This window comes from Anabrus simplex, chromosome 1, assembly GCF_040414725.1.
Source record: "Anabrus simplex isolate iqAnaSimp1 chromosome 1, ASM4041472v1, whole genome shotgun sequence".
Classification (NCBI taxonomy): domain Eukaryota; kingdom Metazoa; phylum Arthropoda; class Insecta; order Orthoptera; family Tettigoniidae; genus Anabrus; species Anabrus simplex.
The window spans coordinates 1,163,186,851-1,163,204,729 of NC_090265.1; the positions used below are offsets into that span (position 1 = coordinate 1,163,186,851).

At 38.0% G+C, this 17,879-nt stretch overlaps 1 protein-coding gene across 1 annotated transcript in view; it reads left to right on the forward strand.

Moving 5' to 3' along the window:
• The window catches only part of LOC136858135 (gastrula zinc finger protein XlCGF52.1), a 111,458-nt gene that overhangs the window by 8,548 nt on the left and 85,031 nt on the right, over positions 1 to 17,879 (forward strand). The window contains exon 2 of the mRNA XM_068225427.1: positions 7,653 to 7,736. Within this exon, the coding sequence (XP_068081528.1) occupies positions 7,674 to 7,736 (63 nt within the window). The 5' untranslated portion in view covers positions 7,653 to 7,673. The remainder of the gene's footprint in view (positions 1 to 7,652; positions 7,737 to 17,879) is intronic.

Below are 17,879 nucleotides of genomic sequence, written 5' to 3' on the forward strand. Positions count from 1 at the left end.
GGTAAATTGTGTGAAGCAGGATGCTACCCTACTTACAGGTAGTGCCAGTGAGAATCTAACCTCTAACAGGTTAGGGACCATTGGTGGATTGTATAGTCCTAGCTGCCTGAGCACAAGGAGGGCCATGGCTCAGAATATGTCCGAGATGCCCATTCCCATTCTATAGCAGTTGGTATCCTGACTCTCAGAACCACTTAATAGGCCACTCAGCTGTTGCCCAAGGTTGACAATCTAGGATGTTGAGAGCCCCTGGGGCCCCTTTTAGTCACCTCTTACAACCATAGATATTACTTCCAAATATATGTAATTACTGCGTGGAATGCACAGGACTCAAGGGTATAGGTGTTTGGTACAGCTGTTGAAATTTCATTTCGTACCATTAGGGGCCGATGACCTCGATGTTAGGCCCCTTTAAACAACAAGCATCATCATCATCATGTGCCTTTTACAGATTTCATTATGATACACACGGAAACAAATCATGTTATATAAACTGTATCGGCTTCACATAATTTGTATGGTTCCATTCTGAAATGCGATTGTTTTCTTGGTATGTACGGATGGTTCACATCAATAGACACTTTGCCATCAGGGGTATAAGCTTCCGAAAATTTTGCCAACAGATGGACAAATACTGGATTTATCTTGTAGGCCTACATTTTATGAGGAATTTGTCCGTTATTCACCTCATTGTCAGAGATATGTAAAATGCTGTGGAGGAAAATCTAATAATAATAATGATAATGATGATAATAATAATAATAATAATAATAATGTCATTGGCTTTACGTCCCACTAACTACTTTTACGGCTTTCAGAAACGCTGAGGTGCCGAAATTTAGTCCCGCAGGAGTTATTTTTCATGCCAGTAAATCTACTGACAAGAGGCTGACGTATTTGAGCATCTTCAAATACCGCCGGTCTGAGCCAGAATCGAACCTGCCAAGTTCGGGTCAGAAAGCCAGTCAGTGCCTCAACTGTCTGGGCCATTCAGCCCGGTGAGAAAAAATCTCTTGTGTGTTATCAGCTCATAGAAAATAGGCGTAGCGAACAGTTTATTGCGAGAAATATAGTGTCCTAATTTAGGTTTCTGTACAATCACCTGCGGCAACAGTATCACCATTAGAAGCTTTATTTCGTCCTTATTTGTTCAGACCCGGTGTTGATCTTGACTCCCCTTCATATTACTAAACTGGGTTTTATGTGCGATTTCTTGCTGGGCATCATTTGTCTGTTCAGCTATGTTCTGGCATATCTCGTGATTTAAAAAAAGTAAAATATTTTGCTCGTTTTTGTTTTCCCTAAACACTCTCCATTTACATGACGATGGAATTTTGGATCAACTTTCTTTGTCCATTTTCAGTATAAGTTGACGGAGAACTAGCACTGGTTGGATTGTAATCAGTATTATTGCCATCACTGACACTGTCATGATCACTACTTGAACTGGAATCGAACACGTGTTGTCTTTTTCGCGACTGCTGTTTATTCGCATCAACTGGGCCCGAACCCTGTACATTCAAGCCTGCAGTACTTATTCCATGTAAGTTCCTGTCACTTACGAATTCCCCCTCGGCAGAACTTACTTCACTACGATCACTATTCTCCCCACTAAATTCCAGCGTTTCATTTATCATGGCCAGTAAATTATCTTCCTTTATCGGTGGGGGCTGGTAATTCCTTTTAGACATTTTAGTGGAATAAATTAAGAAAAAGGATCAAATAGAACCCTGGTCTCTGCAGTGTGGACAGAAATCATGATCATCTTGAACTTTCAGTAGTAGGTCTTACATACTTCAGTCAAGTAGATACTGTCTGTCTAAGAATATAGCAACCTTTTATTTCCTGCAACTACAAACTTCCACCCCATTCCTGTTTTGTGACAGGGTGCACATTAATACTGTGGAACCTGCATTGACAAATGTACAGTATAGGACTGGGGTGTCCTTCAGGCTGTTCACAATGTCCTCTGCCTTTCAGTCTCTCACACTTACCCCCTGTGGGTGGGGGCGGTAGAATAACACCCACGGTATCCCCTGCCTGTCGTAAGAGGCGACTAAAAGGGGCCTCAGCGGCTCTTAACTTTGGAGCGTGGGTTGGCGACCACAGGGCCCTTAGCTGAGTCCTGGCATTGCTTCCACTTGTGTCAGGCTCCTCACTTTCATCTATCCTATCTGACCTCCCTTGGTCAACTCTTGTTCTTTTCCCACTCCGACGCTATTAGGTTTGCGAGGGCTAGGGAGTCTTTCATTTTCACGTCCTTCGTGGCCCTTGTCTTTCTTCGGCCAATACCTTCATTTTTCAAAGTGTCGGATCCCTTCCATATTTCTCTCTGATTAGTGTTATATAGAGGATGGTTGCCTAGTTGTACTTCCTCTTAAAACAATAATCACCACCACCACCTGTCTCACACTTGTCGACCAGTAGTTGTTATATTAGATATGTATAAACAAATTACTTTTTATTTGGCCGTGGAATAGTGGCCACTTACAAGGAAACCCTTCCATCTGCAAATCTCCGATCTGATTGAGATTTGGTACGACGACTTCACTAGGAATGTTTTATTCATCCGTATCAAAATTAGATGCCCAGTCTTATATTTAGCACCTGTTTTGGATGTGAAAGTTTGTTCATTTAAACACCACATAGAAAGGAGTGAGCGGCGGGAAGCAGTTACAGGTGCAGCGGTCCGCCACTTCATGTGTTACCCTCTCGCTTCTCTCTCGCACACACATTACTTTCGTAGCCCCGCCAATGGCTGCCACTCCACGAGGCAAACAGGACCATGCGGCCCTCAATGTAACTGTGTTCATCTGATGACGCAGAGCACAGTTCTCTGTGAAACGTAAAGAATTTCACCTTATTTTCTTGACACGGCATAAGCCCAAAAGCCTATACAGTATCATGTCTATAAGTACGGGCCGTGAAAGCTTCAATAGTATACAGTAAGTTGTCTGTGAATATTCATTTAACAGAAACCAAGGGAAAGACCACATGTTAAGTAATTAATTAATTAAGTTATTTAATTTGCTGTATTTTTTCAGGACTTAAAAAACAGCGTGCTAAGAAAAATATGTCCGTTGACATAATTACAGATCACTACAATTTCTTGATCCCTATCAAACTACCGATTAAGACACCATTGAATATGAAAGTGGTTTCTTTAATGCTGCAGGCAGTGATTGTGAAACATTAAAGACAGCATGCCAGAAAAGAAATTGAATTGTATCGCCATTTCTTACCCCCCTCCAAAAAAAGCGTTGATTATTGGCGAAATGGCAGCGGTAAACAGAGGAATCTAAAAATCTGTTATGCACACTTCTTATTAACAGCTAAAAAATCCATCAGATATTTATAGGTGGAAAAAACAAGTACAGGAAGAAGAGACAAAATGTGACAAAATTCAGTATGTCATCCGAGAAACATTTGAAGAGTTCAAGGATTCAAAGATGGCACAAAAATCGTCCATGATCATGATTTGAAAAGATGGGCACATCAAGCAGCTCAACGGGTACATTTTTCTTCTTTCAAAGCTTCCAGTTAGTAGGTGGATAAATTTAAATGGTCTTGTAATAAGTATTTTGTCAAGAAAAATTACAAAGTTCATCACGAAATGATACACAAATAATTTCAACAATATTGTTGCCATTTCAAATACATTTTTGAGTGATGCAACAGACAAAATTAGCAAACATGGCATTTCTAGCTTTTTCAACACAGACCAATCGTGGTTCAGTTTTAAATTCCATGGTGGCAGGTCATTACACGAACATGGGGACAAGGCTGTATTAGCCGAGGCGCAATCACTCAACACATTAATCCACTGGAGTGGAGACAAAGCAGGATAACATTAAGATAAGTTCCAGAATTTAAATTCCTAAGTATTAAACAGAGATAAACATAAATATTATTTCTAAATATTTGAGTGTGAGTTGATAGAATCTGATGATGTTCTAAATACAGAGGAATAGCCCTGGAAAACAATCCTTTTAAGGTATTCACAAAACTAATCACAGAAAGAATAAGGGACACAGTAGAAGAGTACCTCCCAGAATCTCAATTCGGGTTTAGGAGAGGAAGATCCTCTCTCGCAGCGGTGGAACTACTGCTAAATAACATATGGGAAGCCATCAAAAAGAAGGAAAAATACTATACAATCTTTATAGACTTCACAAAAGCCTTTGATCTCCTGGGCCGAGCATTAGTACAAAGGAAGCTCAAGGAAACTCTAGGAAGAGACAGCGTCTGGACAAGAATCATAAACTCCATAAATGAATGGAACAAGAAGAATCTCGGACAGCCTAGACCTTTCAGAACCAATAATTCAAACAAATGGTGTACTCCAAGGGAACCCACTAAGCCCTCTGCTGTTCATCCTGGCAGCGAAGGACATTATGGAAATTGCGCAAAATGAAGATGTAGCAGCATACGCCTATGCGGATGATATTGTGATTGGCTCAAAAAGCTTAAAGAAACTGCAGAACACTATAGACGAAGTGGGAAAATGGTGCATTGAACACAAGTTCGTAATTAACACTGAGAAGACGGAAATGATGGTGTTCAGATCAGGAGGGCAAATACCAAAATCGACAAGAATCACCTTAGAAGGGAAAATAATATCGATCACCAAAGGATACAAATATCTAGGGATAACACCCCAGCCGTCTGAAAAATGCTTCACTACACACACAATAGAGAAAGCAACACAAGCAATTAGAGCAATAAACAAAATAAGCTTCATCAGAACACTAAGTCTTGACACAGCAATGGCGCTCTTCAAATCGAAAATCGTTCCAATACTTACGTGTGGGATTGAAATTATATGGACACACCTGAATGAAAAGAACTTAGCAACACTGGAAAGAGTTAAATCAACATACATCAAAAGAGCAATCGGAGTGGCAAAAACAACAAGATCCAGATTAGTCTACCTTCTCGCGCGGAAAACTTTCCTCATAGAGGATTTAAGGACAATGTACCCCCTACCTAACACAACGGTATCGGAGAACCTACTAAGGACACTAATAAGGAAAAGAGAAGTAGTACCCACGGAATTCTATGGAACTGGGGCCATGATCGATCGTACATGGACAGCAGCAAATTTTGAGACGAGGCACGTGTTTATAAGACTTGCAGTACATGGATTCCACCATGTCATCTGCGAAAACACAACATACCACGAACCGTCAAACTCATGCAAGTGTACATTATGTGGACAGTTATGTGAACGATATCACTTTGAACTCTGCAACAAGAGGACTAGATCAATCAGAGACTATGCGACCAATGGTGCAAGCGTTAAATTATTATAACACCTTTCACTAATGTATGGCTATTTTGCTGCAATAAATGTTTTATTTATAAGGTAGATGAATTCGAAACCAAAGAACTTGGCTGAATTGAATTTCGATGTCACTCAGCTGTAAAGGACATTCAAAGGAAGTGTGTCTAAAACTCATTGACTATACCAAATCATGTAAATAAGTGCAAAAAAGCCAGAGGTGGGCCTGTTGACTACTGGTGAAGTTGTAAAGATATGCAATTTCATCTATATATATAAAATAAAAGTTTTGTCTGTACATTGCTAAGAATTTGAAAAGAGTGGTATTTCTGCATCGGTCATGTCCACAGTAACAAGGAAATGCACTTTTTACTTTTCCGCAATATCTGTCTGTCTGTCTATCTGTCTGTATGTATGTACACGCATCACGAGAGAACGGCTGAAGAGAATTTAATGAAATTCGGTATGTAAAGTCGGGGGATAAGCCGCTACAATTTAGGCTACAAATAATTGTATTCACGCTCAGTCAAATGGTAGTTTAGGGGAAGGCCTAAAATTTAATTCTCAAATATTTGTATTATTAGTGATCCTATCGATAAATACGATATAACTAAAGTTATACAGAATTATTTTTCTGGTCATTTATGTCTTATATATTTTACCGTACCGGTTATGATAACAGAGATAGCCATGAATTTGTATTTTTGTTGCTAAGTCCATATCAATGCCGAGCCACGAGAAAATGGGTAAACAGAATTTAATGAAAATCAGTATATAGAGTCGGGGAATAAGAAACTGCAGTCAAAGCTATAAACAATTTTATCCACCTTGGATGAAATCGTAGTTTAGGGGAAGGCGCCTAATATGTAATTTTTAAATACCTATGTTATTGGTCCTACCGAAAAGTACTACATAACAAAAGTTATAGAGAATACAATTTCTGACCATTTATGTTTTATTCAGTTTTATCATACCGACTATGATAAGACTGGTATTTCAGAGTGGGAAGAAAACTAAATGTGAAGGCCTACAATATCGAAAGCGCATAACATTGATCAACAATAACATTACATTAACCATTGTTTGTTGTGATGTTCTTTGTCTCCTATGCTGATACTCAACTCCGATAGATGGGATTACTGCTGCATACCGAGTATAACACCCTGACGAAGTTGGCCGTGGCCTGACTGAATATTGGCGGGAAAGAGATGGGGCGTTAGAAATCTTTCTTCTTTAGCATGCCATTCCTCTGGTTCATACATTTTCTGATACTGCTGGTACGTAACACAATGGTTCATCATAGTATTCCAGCTATTCGGCCCCTACTCTGACACGCTGTTTTGAATGAGCAGTGTGCACACGTACAGCAGAGGCTCACTTATGACCTGTTCTAGAATTACAAATTTAGGCCTATTCCAAATTGTAGCACCACAATTCACTAAGTAACTCAAAATTCAACCTTGAAAAGAGCCATTTCTTAAGAAAAGTTTCTTCCTCTTCACTTTTATTAAATTCTACATTCATTTTATTCCAAATGAGCAGTGAAGAGTGGGTGGCTGGCTTGAAATAAACATTTGCCTCCAAGTCAGATAGATTTTTCCGCCGCCAGTGTAGTGAATTGAGATTTTCTGGCTCATCGGGTACTCCTAGGAAACAGATTAGTATAAGGGCATAGTTTTTGCCCTGGTACTCTCCACTATTAGACCCCCGCCCAACCGAAAAAAGACAAATAGTGTTCACGGACCACAGCTCTTGGCGACTTCGTCATTCCACCTCTGGAACTTTGGACAGTTAGATCGGCAGCGTAGTACTGTTCGTTAAAAGTGAGAAAATCTGTGGTTTTTCATTTGATCGAGTATTTCATATGAAAGCATTGCTTTTAATCACGCCATTCCTACTGGCGTCATTGTAATGATCAGTGTTCATTTCAGTTGGGAAACCACTAAGACAGTCTTTCTGAGGATGTAACAAGACAGGTGGGGAATGAGTGTCTGCCATTATAATGAAAACTCCCCAACCTGATTGTGACCGGTGGTAGGCAAGCGGGCCTACCATTATAATGAAAATTCCCTAACCCAGTCTTCACATGAGGAAAGACGTTTGGTGACTTCCCCGTCGCGTTTCTAGGGTAACGTTAAGATTTATGCAATTTAATACAATCTTGCTCACAACGTGTGCACTACGTAACCTAGAATTCTGTATACAGTGTAGAAATCTGTAGCGAAGCACGGGTACATCAGCTAGTTATATAAATATTTTCTGCATTTATTTTCATTTTTGACTAGTGTCCTTAATCTTACTGCAAGTATTATACATTTTTTTTTTAAATCTTGAAAGTTAATTTTGATGGTCTTAACATTTGTAATTTTAGACATTGACTGGCTACAGCACTATGGATGAGATTGCTGGTATTAAATTGGAACCTGTGTGCCTAGAAGAATGTGCAGATCCTTTGGTGAGTAACTTAATTCTTTTTCACCTGTTGAAGGGAGGAAGTTATAGGAGTTTTCTGTTGTGAATTAAAATATTTTGGTAATCCATTTATAGTAAGTTTTGTTCCATAAACTATATACTTAGGATTTTGTATTCACAATGTAATAAATGTAGGCAACTGTTGAATAACTATGTTTCTGAAAAAATGTTTGCAGTGACCATGATAAGACTTTATAGTATTTGAAATGTACAGATTAAGTGGTCAAAACCAAACATGACTGAAAATGGTGTGACTGTACAGTGTATTAACATGTGAACTAAGCAAACTTGTGGAAGCTGTTGGCACTTCTGATTGTGAAAACATGGAAATTTCTGCTATGTACAGTATGTTCCACTTGGAGGAAAATAAAAATTGGAACATTTTGTTGATGAAGTGTACAGTCTAAAATCTCAAAGCAAGAGATTGAAAGTTATAGTAAGTACAATCTGAAATATTTTGTTTGAATGAAGGGAAGGGCATATGGGTTGCATATCTTCTTCTTCCTGATATGTTTCTGCTTATGCAGGTCGTTCACAGAGCCTCTTTCAATCTTCTCTTTTTTTGCACATTCTGTTGACCATCACTGTCTGCCACTGTAGTCCTCTCCGATTTATGTCATCCTCCACCTGATCCCTCCATCTTGTTCGTGTTCTTCCAATTGGCTTCTTCCAGATTCTGTCCATTCCAGAGCTCTTCTAGGTAATCTTTCTTGTCCCATTCTTTTGACGTGGCCTATTTCTCTCCATAGTTTCTTTTAAAGGGTTGATCTGTAGCATGTTTCGTATGGTTTCATTTCTTATCTTGTCCCTCCTTGTTTTATCCAAGATCCCTCGCAGAAAGCCCATCTCTGTCGCTTGTATCAATCAATCAATCAATCAATCAATCAATACTGATCTGCATTTAGGGCAGTCGCCCAGGTGGCAGATTCCCTATCTGTTGCTTTCCTAGCCTTTTCCTAAATGATTTCAAAGAAATTGGAAATTTATTGAACGTCTCCCTTGGTAAGTTATTCCAATCCCTAACTCCCCTTCCTATAAATGAATATTTGCCCCAGTTTGTCCTCTTGAATTCCAACTTTATCTTCATATTGTGATCTTTCCTACTTTTATAAACGCCATTCAAACTTATTCGTCTACTAATGTCATTCCACGCCAACTCTCCGCTGACAGCTCGGAACATACCACTTATTACAAGTGATGAAAATCATTTTTCGTCCGTATTGAAAGTTTCATAAACTGTATATAGGATAATATTTTTTGTTTATTTCCACCTATTCAATACATTACAAGATGTTGGCATTTACTTTAAAACATTATTCAGATGAGACATGTTTCGCCTCCTACTGTGAGGCATCCTCAGTCATTATCAAAAACCTTATTATTTTACCAGGCATCTGGTTAAAGATATTCAAAAATGTGTGTGATGATTATAAGAGAGGTAAGATTTACGTTTGTTATAAACATGTTCATGAAGTAACTAAAAATCTAATATATTGATAAAAACATATGTAGTTCTTTGTTGAATAGGACTTGTTTGATTGTACTATAGTAAAAGAAGGTGGCTTGAAGCCGTAGTCATTAATAGATGTCTAATACATAGTGGAAGGCATAAAATATCAGTTCTATGAGAATATACATTACAATTCAATTGATACTAAAAACTAGTGGATTCATAGGTAGTACATGTAAAATGTTCAATGAAATAACTAAAGATCTAATAAAATGATAAACACATATGTAGTTCTTTGTTGATTAGGACGTCGTATGATTGTACGGCTTAAAGCCGTAGTTATTAATAGATGTCTAATATATAGTGGAAGGCATATGAAATCAGTTCAATGAGAATATATAATACAATCAATTGATACATAAAAACTGGTAGATTCATAAGCAGTACATTTAAAAATGAAGGCGTCATGTGACTATAAATGACAGTTGATGGCTTAAAGCCGTAGTCAAAGTTTAAAGTACAGGTCAATAACTGCTAATATATGGTAAAAAGATATAAGTCAAAATATAAAGCTTAGTATAAAAAATATGAAGGAAAAACATTCCAATTGTTTGACAAAAGTTACTTGACGTTGGCATGCATTTGTCCGTGATATTTATTGGTCAACAGTTCGTAGGTTATTTTAGATTTATTCGGCAAGATTGCGTTGACAAGAAGTTCACCAGATGTTTATAGTTGGCCTAATTTGTATTAAGTCATCAAGAAAGTTGCAGAGATGATGATGGGTGGAAATTCTCAACGTTGATTTGGTTTTTTGACGTGAAGGTTGGAGAGCTGTTGTGTTCTTCTTCGATGACAATATATTTTATAAAACGTTGATTTTAATAATTTATACTATTGAAGAGTATTATGGAAGTTTGATGAGGCTGTTGAATTATTGTTGTTATAGATTGGTTCTATGGCTTTGTAGGCCCGTTTGACAAGCTGTGTGAGGCGCTATTAGGATAATAATGGTCACTAACGGTTTTTACCTAATCAACAAAGAACTACATATGTGTTTATCATTTTATTAGATCTTTAGTTATTTCATTGAACATTTTACATGTACTACCTATGAATCCACTAGTTTTTAGTATCAATTGAATTGTAATGTATATTCTCATAGAACTGATATTTTATGCCTTCCACTATGTATTAGACATCTATTAATGACTACGGCTTCAAGCCACCTTCTTTTACTATAGTACAATCAAACAAGTCCTATTCAACAAAGAACTACATATGTTTTTATCAATATATTAGATTTTTAGTTACTTCATGAACATGTTTATAACAAACGTAAATCTTACCTCTCTTATAATCATCACACACATTTTTTAATATCTTTAACCAGATGCCTGGTAAAATAATAAGGTTTTTGATATTGACTGAGGATGCCTCACAGTAGGAGGCGAAACATGTCTCATCTGAATAATGTTTTAAAGTAAATGCCAACATCTTGTAATGTATTGAATAGGTGGAAATAAACAAAAAATATTATCCTATATACAGTTTACATACCACTTAGTCGAGCAGCTCTTCTTCTTTCTCTCAATTCTTCCCAACCCAAACATTGCAACATTTTTGTAACGCTACTCTTTTGTCGGAAATCACCCAGAACAAATCGAGCTGCTTTTCTTTGGATTTTTTCCAGTTCTTGAATCAGGTAATCCTGGTGAGGGTCCCATACACTGGAACCATACTCTAGTTGGGGTCTTACCAGAGACTTATATGCCCTCTCCTTTACATCCTTACTACAACCCCTAAACACCCTCATAACCATGTGCAGAGATCTGTACCCTTTATTTACAATCCCATTTATGTGATTACCCCAATGAAGATCTTTCCTTATATTAACACCTAGATACTTACAATGATCCCCAAAAGGAACTTTAGCCCCATCAACGCAGTAATTAAAACTGAGAGGACTTTTCCTATTTGTGAAACTCACAACCTGACTTTTAACCCCGTTTATCATCATACCATTGCCTACTGTCCATCTCACAACATTTTCGAGGTCACGCTGCAGTTGCTGACAATCTTGTAACTTATTTATCACTCTATAGAGAATAACATCATCCGCAAAAAGCCTTGCCTCCGATTCCACTCCTTTACTCATATCATTTATATATATAAGAAAACATAAAGGTCCGATAATACTGCCTTGAGGAATTCCCCTCTTAATTATTACAGGGTCAGATAAAGCTTCACCTACCCTAATTCTCTGAGATCTATTTTCTAGAAATATAGCAACCCATTCAGTCACTCTTTTGTCTAGTCCAATTGCACTCATTTTTGCCAGTAGTCTCCCATGATCCACCCTATCAAATGCTTTAGACAGGTCAATCGCGATACAGTCCATTTGACCTCCAGAATCCAAGATATCTGCTATATCTTGCTGGAATCCTACAAGTTGAGCTTCAGTGGAATAACTTTTCCTAACACCGAATTGCCTTCTATCGAACCAGTTATTAATTTCGCAAACATGTCTAATATAATCAGAAAGAATGCCTTCCCAAAGCTTACATACAATGCATGTCAAACTTACTGGCCTGTAATTTTCAGCTTTATGTCTATCAGCCTTTCCTTTATACACAGGGGCTACTATAGCAACTCTCCATTCATCTGGTATAGCTCCTCCGACCAAACAATAATCAAATAAGTACTTCAGATATGGTACTATATCCCAACCCATTGTCTTTAGTATATCCCCAGAAATCTGATCAATTCCGGCCGCTTTTCTAGTTTTCAACTTTTGGATCTTATTGTAAATGTCATTGTTATCATATGTAAATTTTATTACTTCTTTGGCCTTAGTCTCCTCCTCTATCTCGACATTTTCCTTGTAACCAACAATCTTTACATACTGCTGACTGAATACTTCTGCCTTTTGAAGATCCTCACATACACACTCCCCTTGTTCATTAATTATTCCTGGCATGTCCTTCTTGGAACCTGTTTCTGCCTTAAAATACCTATACATACCCTTCCATTTTTCACTAAAATTCATATGACTGCCAATTATACTTGCCATCATGTTATCCTTAGCTGCCTTCTTTGCTAGATTCAATTTTCTAGTAAGTTCCTTCAATTTCTCCTTACTTCCACAGCCATTTCTAACTCTATTTCTTTCCAGTCTGCACCTCCTTCTCAGTCTCTTTATTTCTCTATTATTATAAGGTGGGTCTTTACCATTCCTTACCACCCTTAATGGTACAAACCTGTTTTCGCATTCCTCAACAATTTCTTTAAACCCATCCCAGAGTCTGTTTACATCAATATTTTCCGTTTTCCACCGATCATAATTACTTTTTAGAAACTGCCTCATGCCTGCTTTATCAGCCATATGGTACTGCCTAACAGTCCTACTTTTAAGACCTTCCTTTCTATCACATTTATTTTTAACTACCATAAAAACAGCTTCATGATCACTAATACCATCTATTACTGCAGTTTCCCTATAGAGCTCATCTGGTTTTATCAGCACCACATCCAGGATATTTTTCCCTCTCGTTGGTTCCATCACTTTCTGAATCAGCTGTCCTTCCCATATTAACTTATTTGCCATTTGTTGGTCATGCTTCCTGTCGTTCGCATTTCCTTCCCAATTGACATCTGGCAAATTCAGATCTCCCGCTACAATCACATTTCTTTCCATGTCGTTTCCCACATAGCTGACTATCCTATCAAATAATTCCGAATCCGCGTCAGTGCTACCCTTTCCCGATCTGTACACTCCAAATATATCAAGTTGCCTATTATCCTTAGAAATGAGCCTTACACCTAGAATTTCATGTGTCTCATCTTTAACTTTTTCGTAGCTTACAAATTCTTCTTTCACCAGAATGAACACTCCCCCTCCCACCCTTCCTATTCTATTTCTACGATACACACTCCAGTGCCATGAGAAAATTTCTGCATCCATTATATCATTTCTCAGCCATGATTCAACTCCTATTACAATATCTGGTAAATATATATCTATTAAATTACTTAATTCTATTCCTTTCCTTACAATACTTCTACAGTTCAACACTAACAATTTTATGTCATCCCTACTTGATTTCCAGTTCCCTGTTCCCTTATCACCGCTCCCTAGGCCATCCCGTTTCCCTGAATGTACCTCCCTATTACCCTTCCAAACAAATTTCCTAACATATGTACCACTGCGGTTTAAATGAAGGCCATCTGAGCGCAGATCCCTATCTCCTACCCACCCATTAGGATCTAGAAATTTCACTCCCAGTTTCCCACATACCCACTCCATAGTCTCATTTAAATCCCCAATCACCCTCCAGTCAGTATCCCTTCTACACAGTATTCCACTAATAACAATCTCCGCTTTCTTAAACTTCACCCGTGCTGCATTTACCAGATCCCAACTATGTTGGTACTTATATCAGCTTGCCTTACGTTGTTGGTACCAGCGTGAAACACTACCACCTTCTCCTTCCCCTCCTCCCTCTCTTCTACTTTCCTCAACATCTGCCTCAACCTAATTCCTGGATAACACTCTACCCTGGTACCCTTTCCTCCACACACTTTCCCCACGTGTCTAACGATGGAATCCCCCATGACCAGAGCCTCAACCCTACCCACCTCATTTGATCCCCTCCCCTCCTGGTCAGCCCTGTCTTTCCTGATAGCTGCAGAAGCTACTTCCTCCTCCCTTTTCTCCATCCCATGACCCTGTTCCACCTGTCTTTTCCTATCCTCTACTCTAAGTTTTCCTTTCCTACCTTTTCCCTTCCTCCTACTTCCACACATCTCACCAACAGTTCCCACTCCCTCATCTTCCCTCTGTTGTTCTACCTGGAGTGACTCGTACCGATTTCGCACAGACACCTGTCCTGAATTCTGATCCTGAATCTACTCAGATCTTTTTTTGTCCAAGTCCAACATTCTGATCCATAGGTCAATATTGATAAATAATACGATTTATATATCATGATTTTTGGTTCGGTAGGTACTTTCCAATTTCTAATTATGGCTGATACACAGTAATAAAATTTTGAGCAATTTCCTACCCTCTCCAGGTATGCTACCGTGTCAAAGGTGTTGTGTATGTCTAGTGTTTGACAGCCTGGAAAGCTTTAAAGTTACATTATATCTATTTACGGCCTAGAACTTGTATGGGAATATCTTGATATCAACAGCCTAAGAAAATTGGAGAAAGTGAAGGCAGTATACCTTTAAAAAAATATTTAAAATAAAGCAGATACTCTTCCTACTTCTGTAAAGAGGAGTAACCATATCTATGTCACTGCATTACTGAATTATTAGCAATAGCATTAGCTACAATAAATCATTAATTTAAAGACAACATAGTCTAACAGGAAATGCTCAGATGGATCCAAAAAGAATGTAACTTTTATAGTCAAGTCGGAAACCTACTTTTGGACAGCAAATTAACCAGAAAGCCAATACTATCTATCACATCTATTTTGAACCAACTCTTTTCTGTGGTTTGGAGACATGTACTTTATAAAACATAAAACCTCAGCAGAATTCAAGCAATATAAATTAAATTCATTAGAACTATGAATCAAAAAATCAGAAGGGTCAAGATCAAAAATAAAATGAAGAGGAAGGAAGCTGGCACCAAGGTACCTATCGCCAGTGTTAAAAAGAAGCATAGACTTCAATGGTATGGACACATAATGAGAATGGACAATGAGTAAAATGCAAGGAAATACTTCAAGCTTCAATGCCTCAAATACTTTAACAGGAAGGAAACAGACCAAGGGGAAGACCAAGGATACATTGGATAAAGGTAGTGATTTCAGAGGTGGAGAGAAGGGATTCACATAGTTTCATATTTCCATGACATCCACCATGGTGTTACCTTCTCTCTTGTATAGCACTTATCTTCCCACAGATTTTCTTGGCTTCTGGTATAAGGGTTCTTTGAATAGATTGCATTCCTCTTCTACACCTTTTTTATTCTTGGGTAATTATCGTCGCCATAAGACCTATCTTTGTCAGTGCAACGTAAAGCAAATAGTAAAATTTAAAAAAATTTAAAAATGGGTAATTTGGTTATGATTCTTTCTTGGTACCCCCTTAAGTTTTGAGCTTTCTGTCCCAGCTGTATTGTGTCATTTTATGACTGTCCCTCTTCTGATACCATATATTCTGTAAGTTTAGGTTATTTTGCGCACAGAAGTCTACCACATAATCTTCCTCGGGGTTTCTGTTTCCATAGGGTTTGGGTCCAGTGATGTATTCATAACCTTGTCTCTCTTTGCCAACTTGAGCATTAAAATCACCTATAATTAGAGCGTTGTTATCTCTTATGTAGGGCTTGTACTACGACTGTCAGATAAACATCCAGATATTTAGGCTGCAGTTTTGCAGCCTGGAAGATAAATATTTACTTGCGTACTACTTACGAATTTTAAGTATGGCATTGTCATTGTTGTAGACAAATGAGTTAATCCACCTAATCAGTACAATATAAAATTAGTACTTCAATTTATTTTATTATTGGTACTAGTTTCAGCATATTGATATTAGGCCATCATCAGCCATAGGATCTTAAAACACCTACAAACTAATTCGCCATACATATTGTACCAGTAAAATAGCCCGACTTTATGAATTAATATTAAAGTTAGCACGAAGTAGGTCTCAGGGCAATTCTGGGTGGTTTCTAGCTAGGGCTTGGTACAGGAGGCATGGTCCTATCTACAAGAAAATTTTTAAATAATTGAATAATAGTTTTTTTATTCAGAAAATGCATTTCAAAGTGCACATCACCTTACTGTTGATAGTCGCTGTCTTCAACATCGCCTTTTGATGACTCGTGCTCCCAGGTCACCCGGCTGGACGGGGCTGGAACACATTCTGGAAGTTGCCAATATTTCGTTGAGATAAGGCCGGAATACCCAGGTTGGTTTGATATGGTTTGAATCTCGAACTTTCGACGTTCTGGACAGTCTCCGACGATGTTGCGGGGTAATCACTCGACACATAACTTACACGAGTGTCCAAATTTACACAGTCACCCGACACTTCGGTTTAACAGCACCATTTTATTTAATATGGTTGGGATATGCCGTCAAACTCACTCTTAATCTTGTAGATAGAATTTATAAGTTCACTAAAGATGAAGATGCGGGTAGCATCGAGATTAGAAGAAATAAAGCACAGTTCATGAATAGAAATAATGAAACTGAAAATTGTGCATGCACTTGGCACAGTTCGTGGTGATTTTCCACTAAATAAAGTAGCACTTAACATTGAAAGAAATGTATGACTGCTCTAGAGTTTATCAAAGACACTGCTGTCAGTCATGAAATAATACTAAACATTTTGACGAAGAAATGAAATGAAATGAAAAGTACAGTTTGTTGTTAGGCGCACTTAACATTAAAAAAATAGGTGACTGTTCAAAAGTTTATCAAAGACACTGCTGTCAGTCACACACAAATAATTTACACACTGTTCAGAAGAAATAATACACAATTTTGTTTGAATTGGATAAAGAACACAGTTTGAGTTCGGAGTGAAACCTTGGTGTTGTAGCACACGATTATGGTAATCACTTGCATTAACATTCGTGTGAAAGTTCAAATACTTTCATAAACACCCTTGTTTATAAATAAAATATGCTGACTGAGATTACAAAATGTCACAGTTAATAGTATAATGTAGTAGTGTCACACTGAAATTAATATGTGTTCAGAGATTAAGTTCTGCTGACTGATATTTAAAAACTAAATATCACAGTTCCTAGTATATCGCAGTAGTGTCACATTTAAATTAATATTGATTCAGAAACTAATTTTCACACAGGTAACGTGGTAATAAACTCAGTTCCACAAGAACGAAAGTAAGTTATATTGAGAAGTTTCTACATGCGCACAGAATATAAGTTTGACTTGACTGTTGTCACCTAAGTCCAATACATGACTTGTCATAATCAGAGTTCCAACACACGCAAAATGTGCCAAGTTCAGCTTGGCAGATATAATCGGAGTCTACTATATAAAGACTTTGAATAATTCGATCTTCATCACACGCAAAAATTACAAGTTCAACTTGACTGATAGACTCAATGTCCATTGTAAAGACTTTGTTATACATTAGAGTTCACACGCGCACAATTTATAATTTCAACACGACTGTCAGAGTTTAAGTCCCACATGAAGACTTTGAATATTCAAAGATAGCCTCTGTCAACACTTCGATGAACACTGCAGCGTGGAGAGTCAGGCTGGACACCCAGCTATGACTGTCTGATCAGAATCAAGTGAGCTCAACTTATATTCAGTTTGGGGCTCCTACGTCGTCAGATAACGTGATCTCTTTGAGGCTGATTATCTCGCGAATCCCTTGACTGATTTACTTGAGATTCACATTTTGAGACGTTTATGTTGTCCTCTTCAAAATGACATATCTTTCAAGTCGCTGCGATTATTATTACATAAGTATTAAAAATATTTCAATCAAATGTTCGCGAAGGCGTGACGTTCATATCCAGAACATACCAGGCATGCAGGCTACACGTGACGTCAGGCGAGTAGTCTGTATTGTCCCTGCAGCTACGTCACACACACAGCTGTCGCTGGCTCGCCTGCTCGCTCCTCCAAACGTAAACGAACCAAGTTCACTCTGAACGTCTTGCGTGATGAT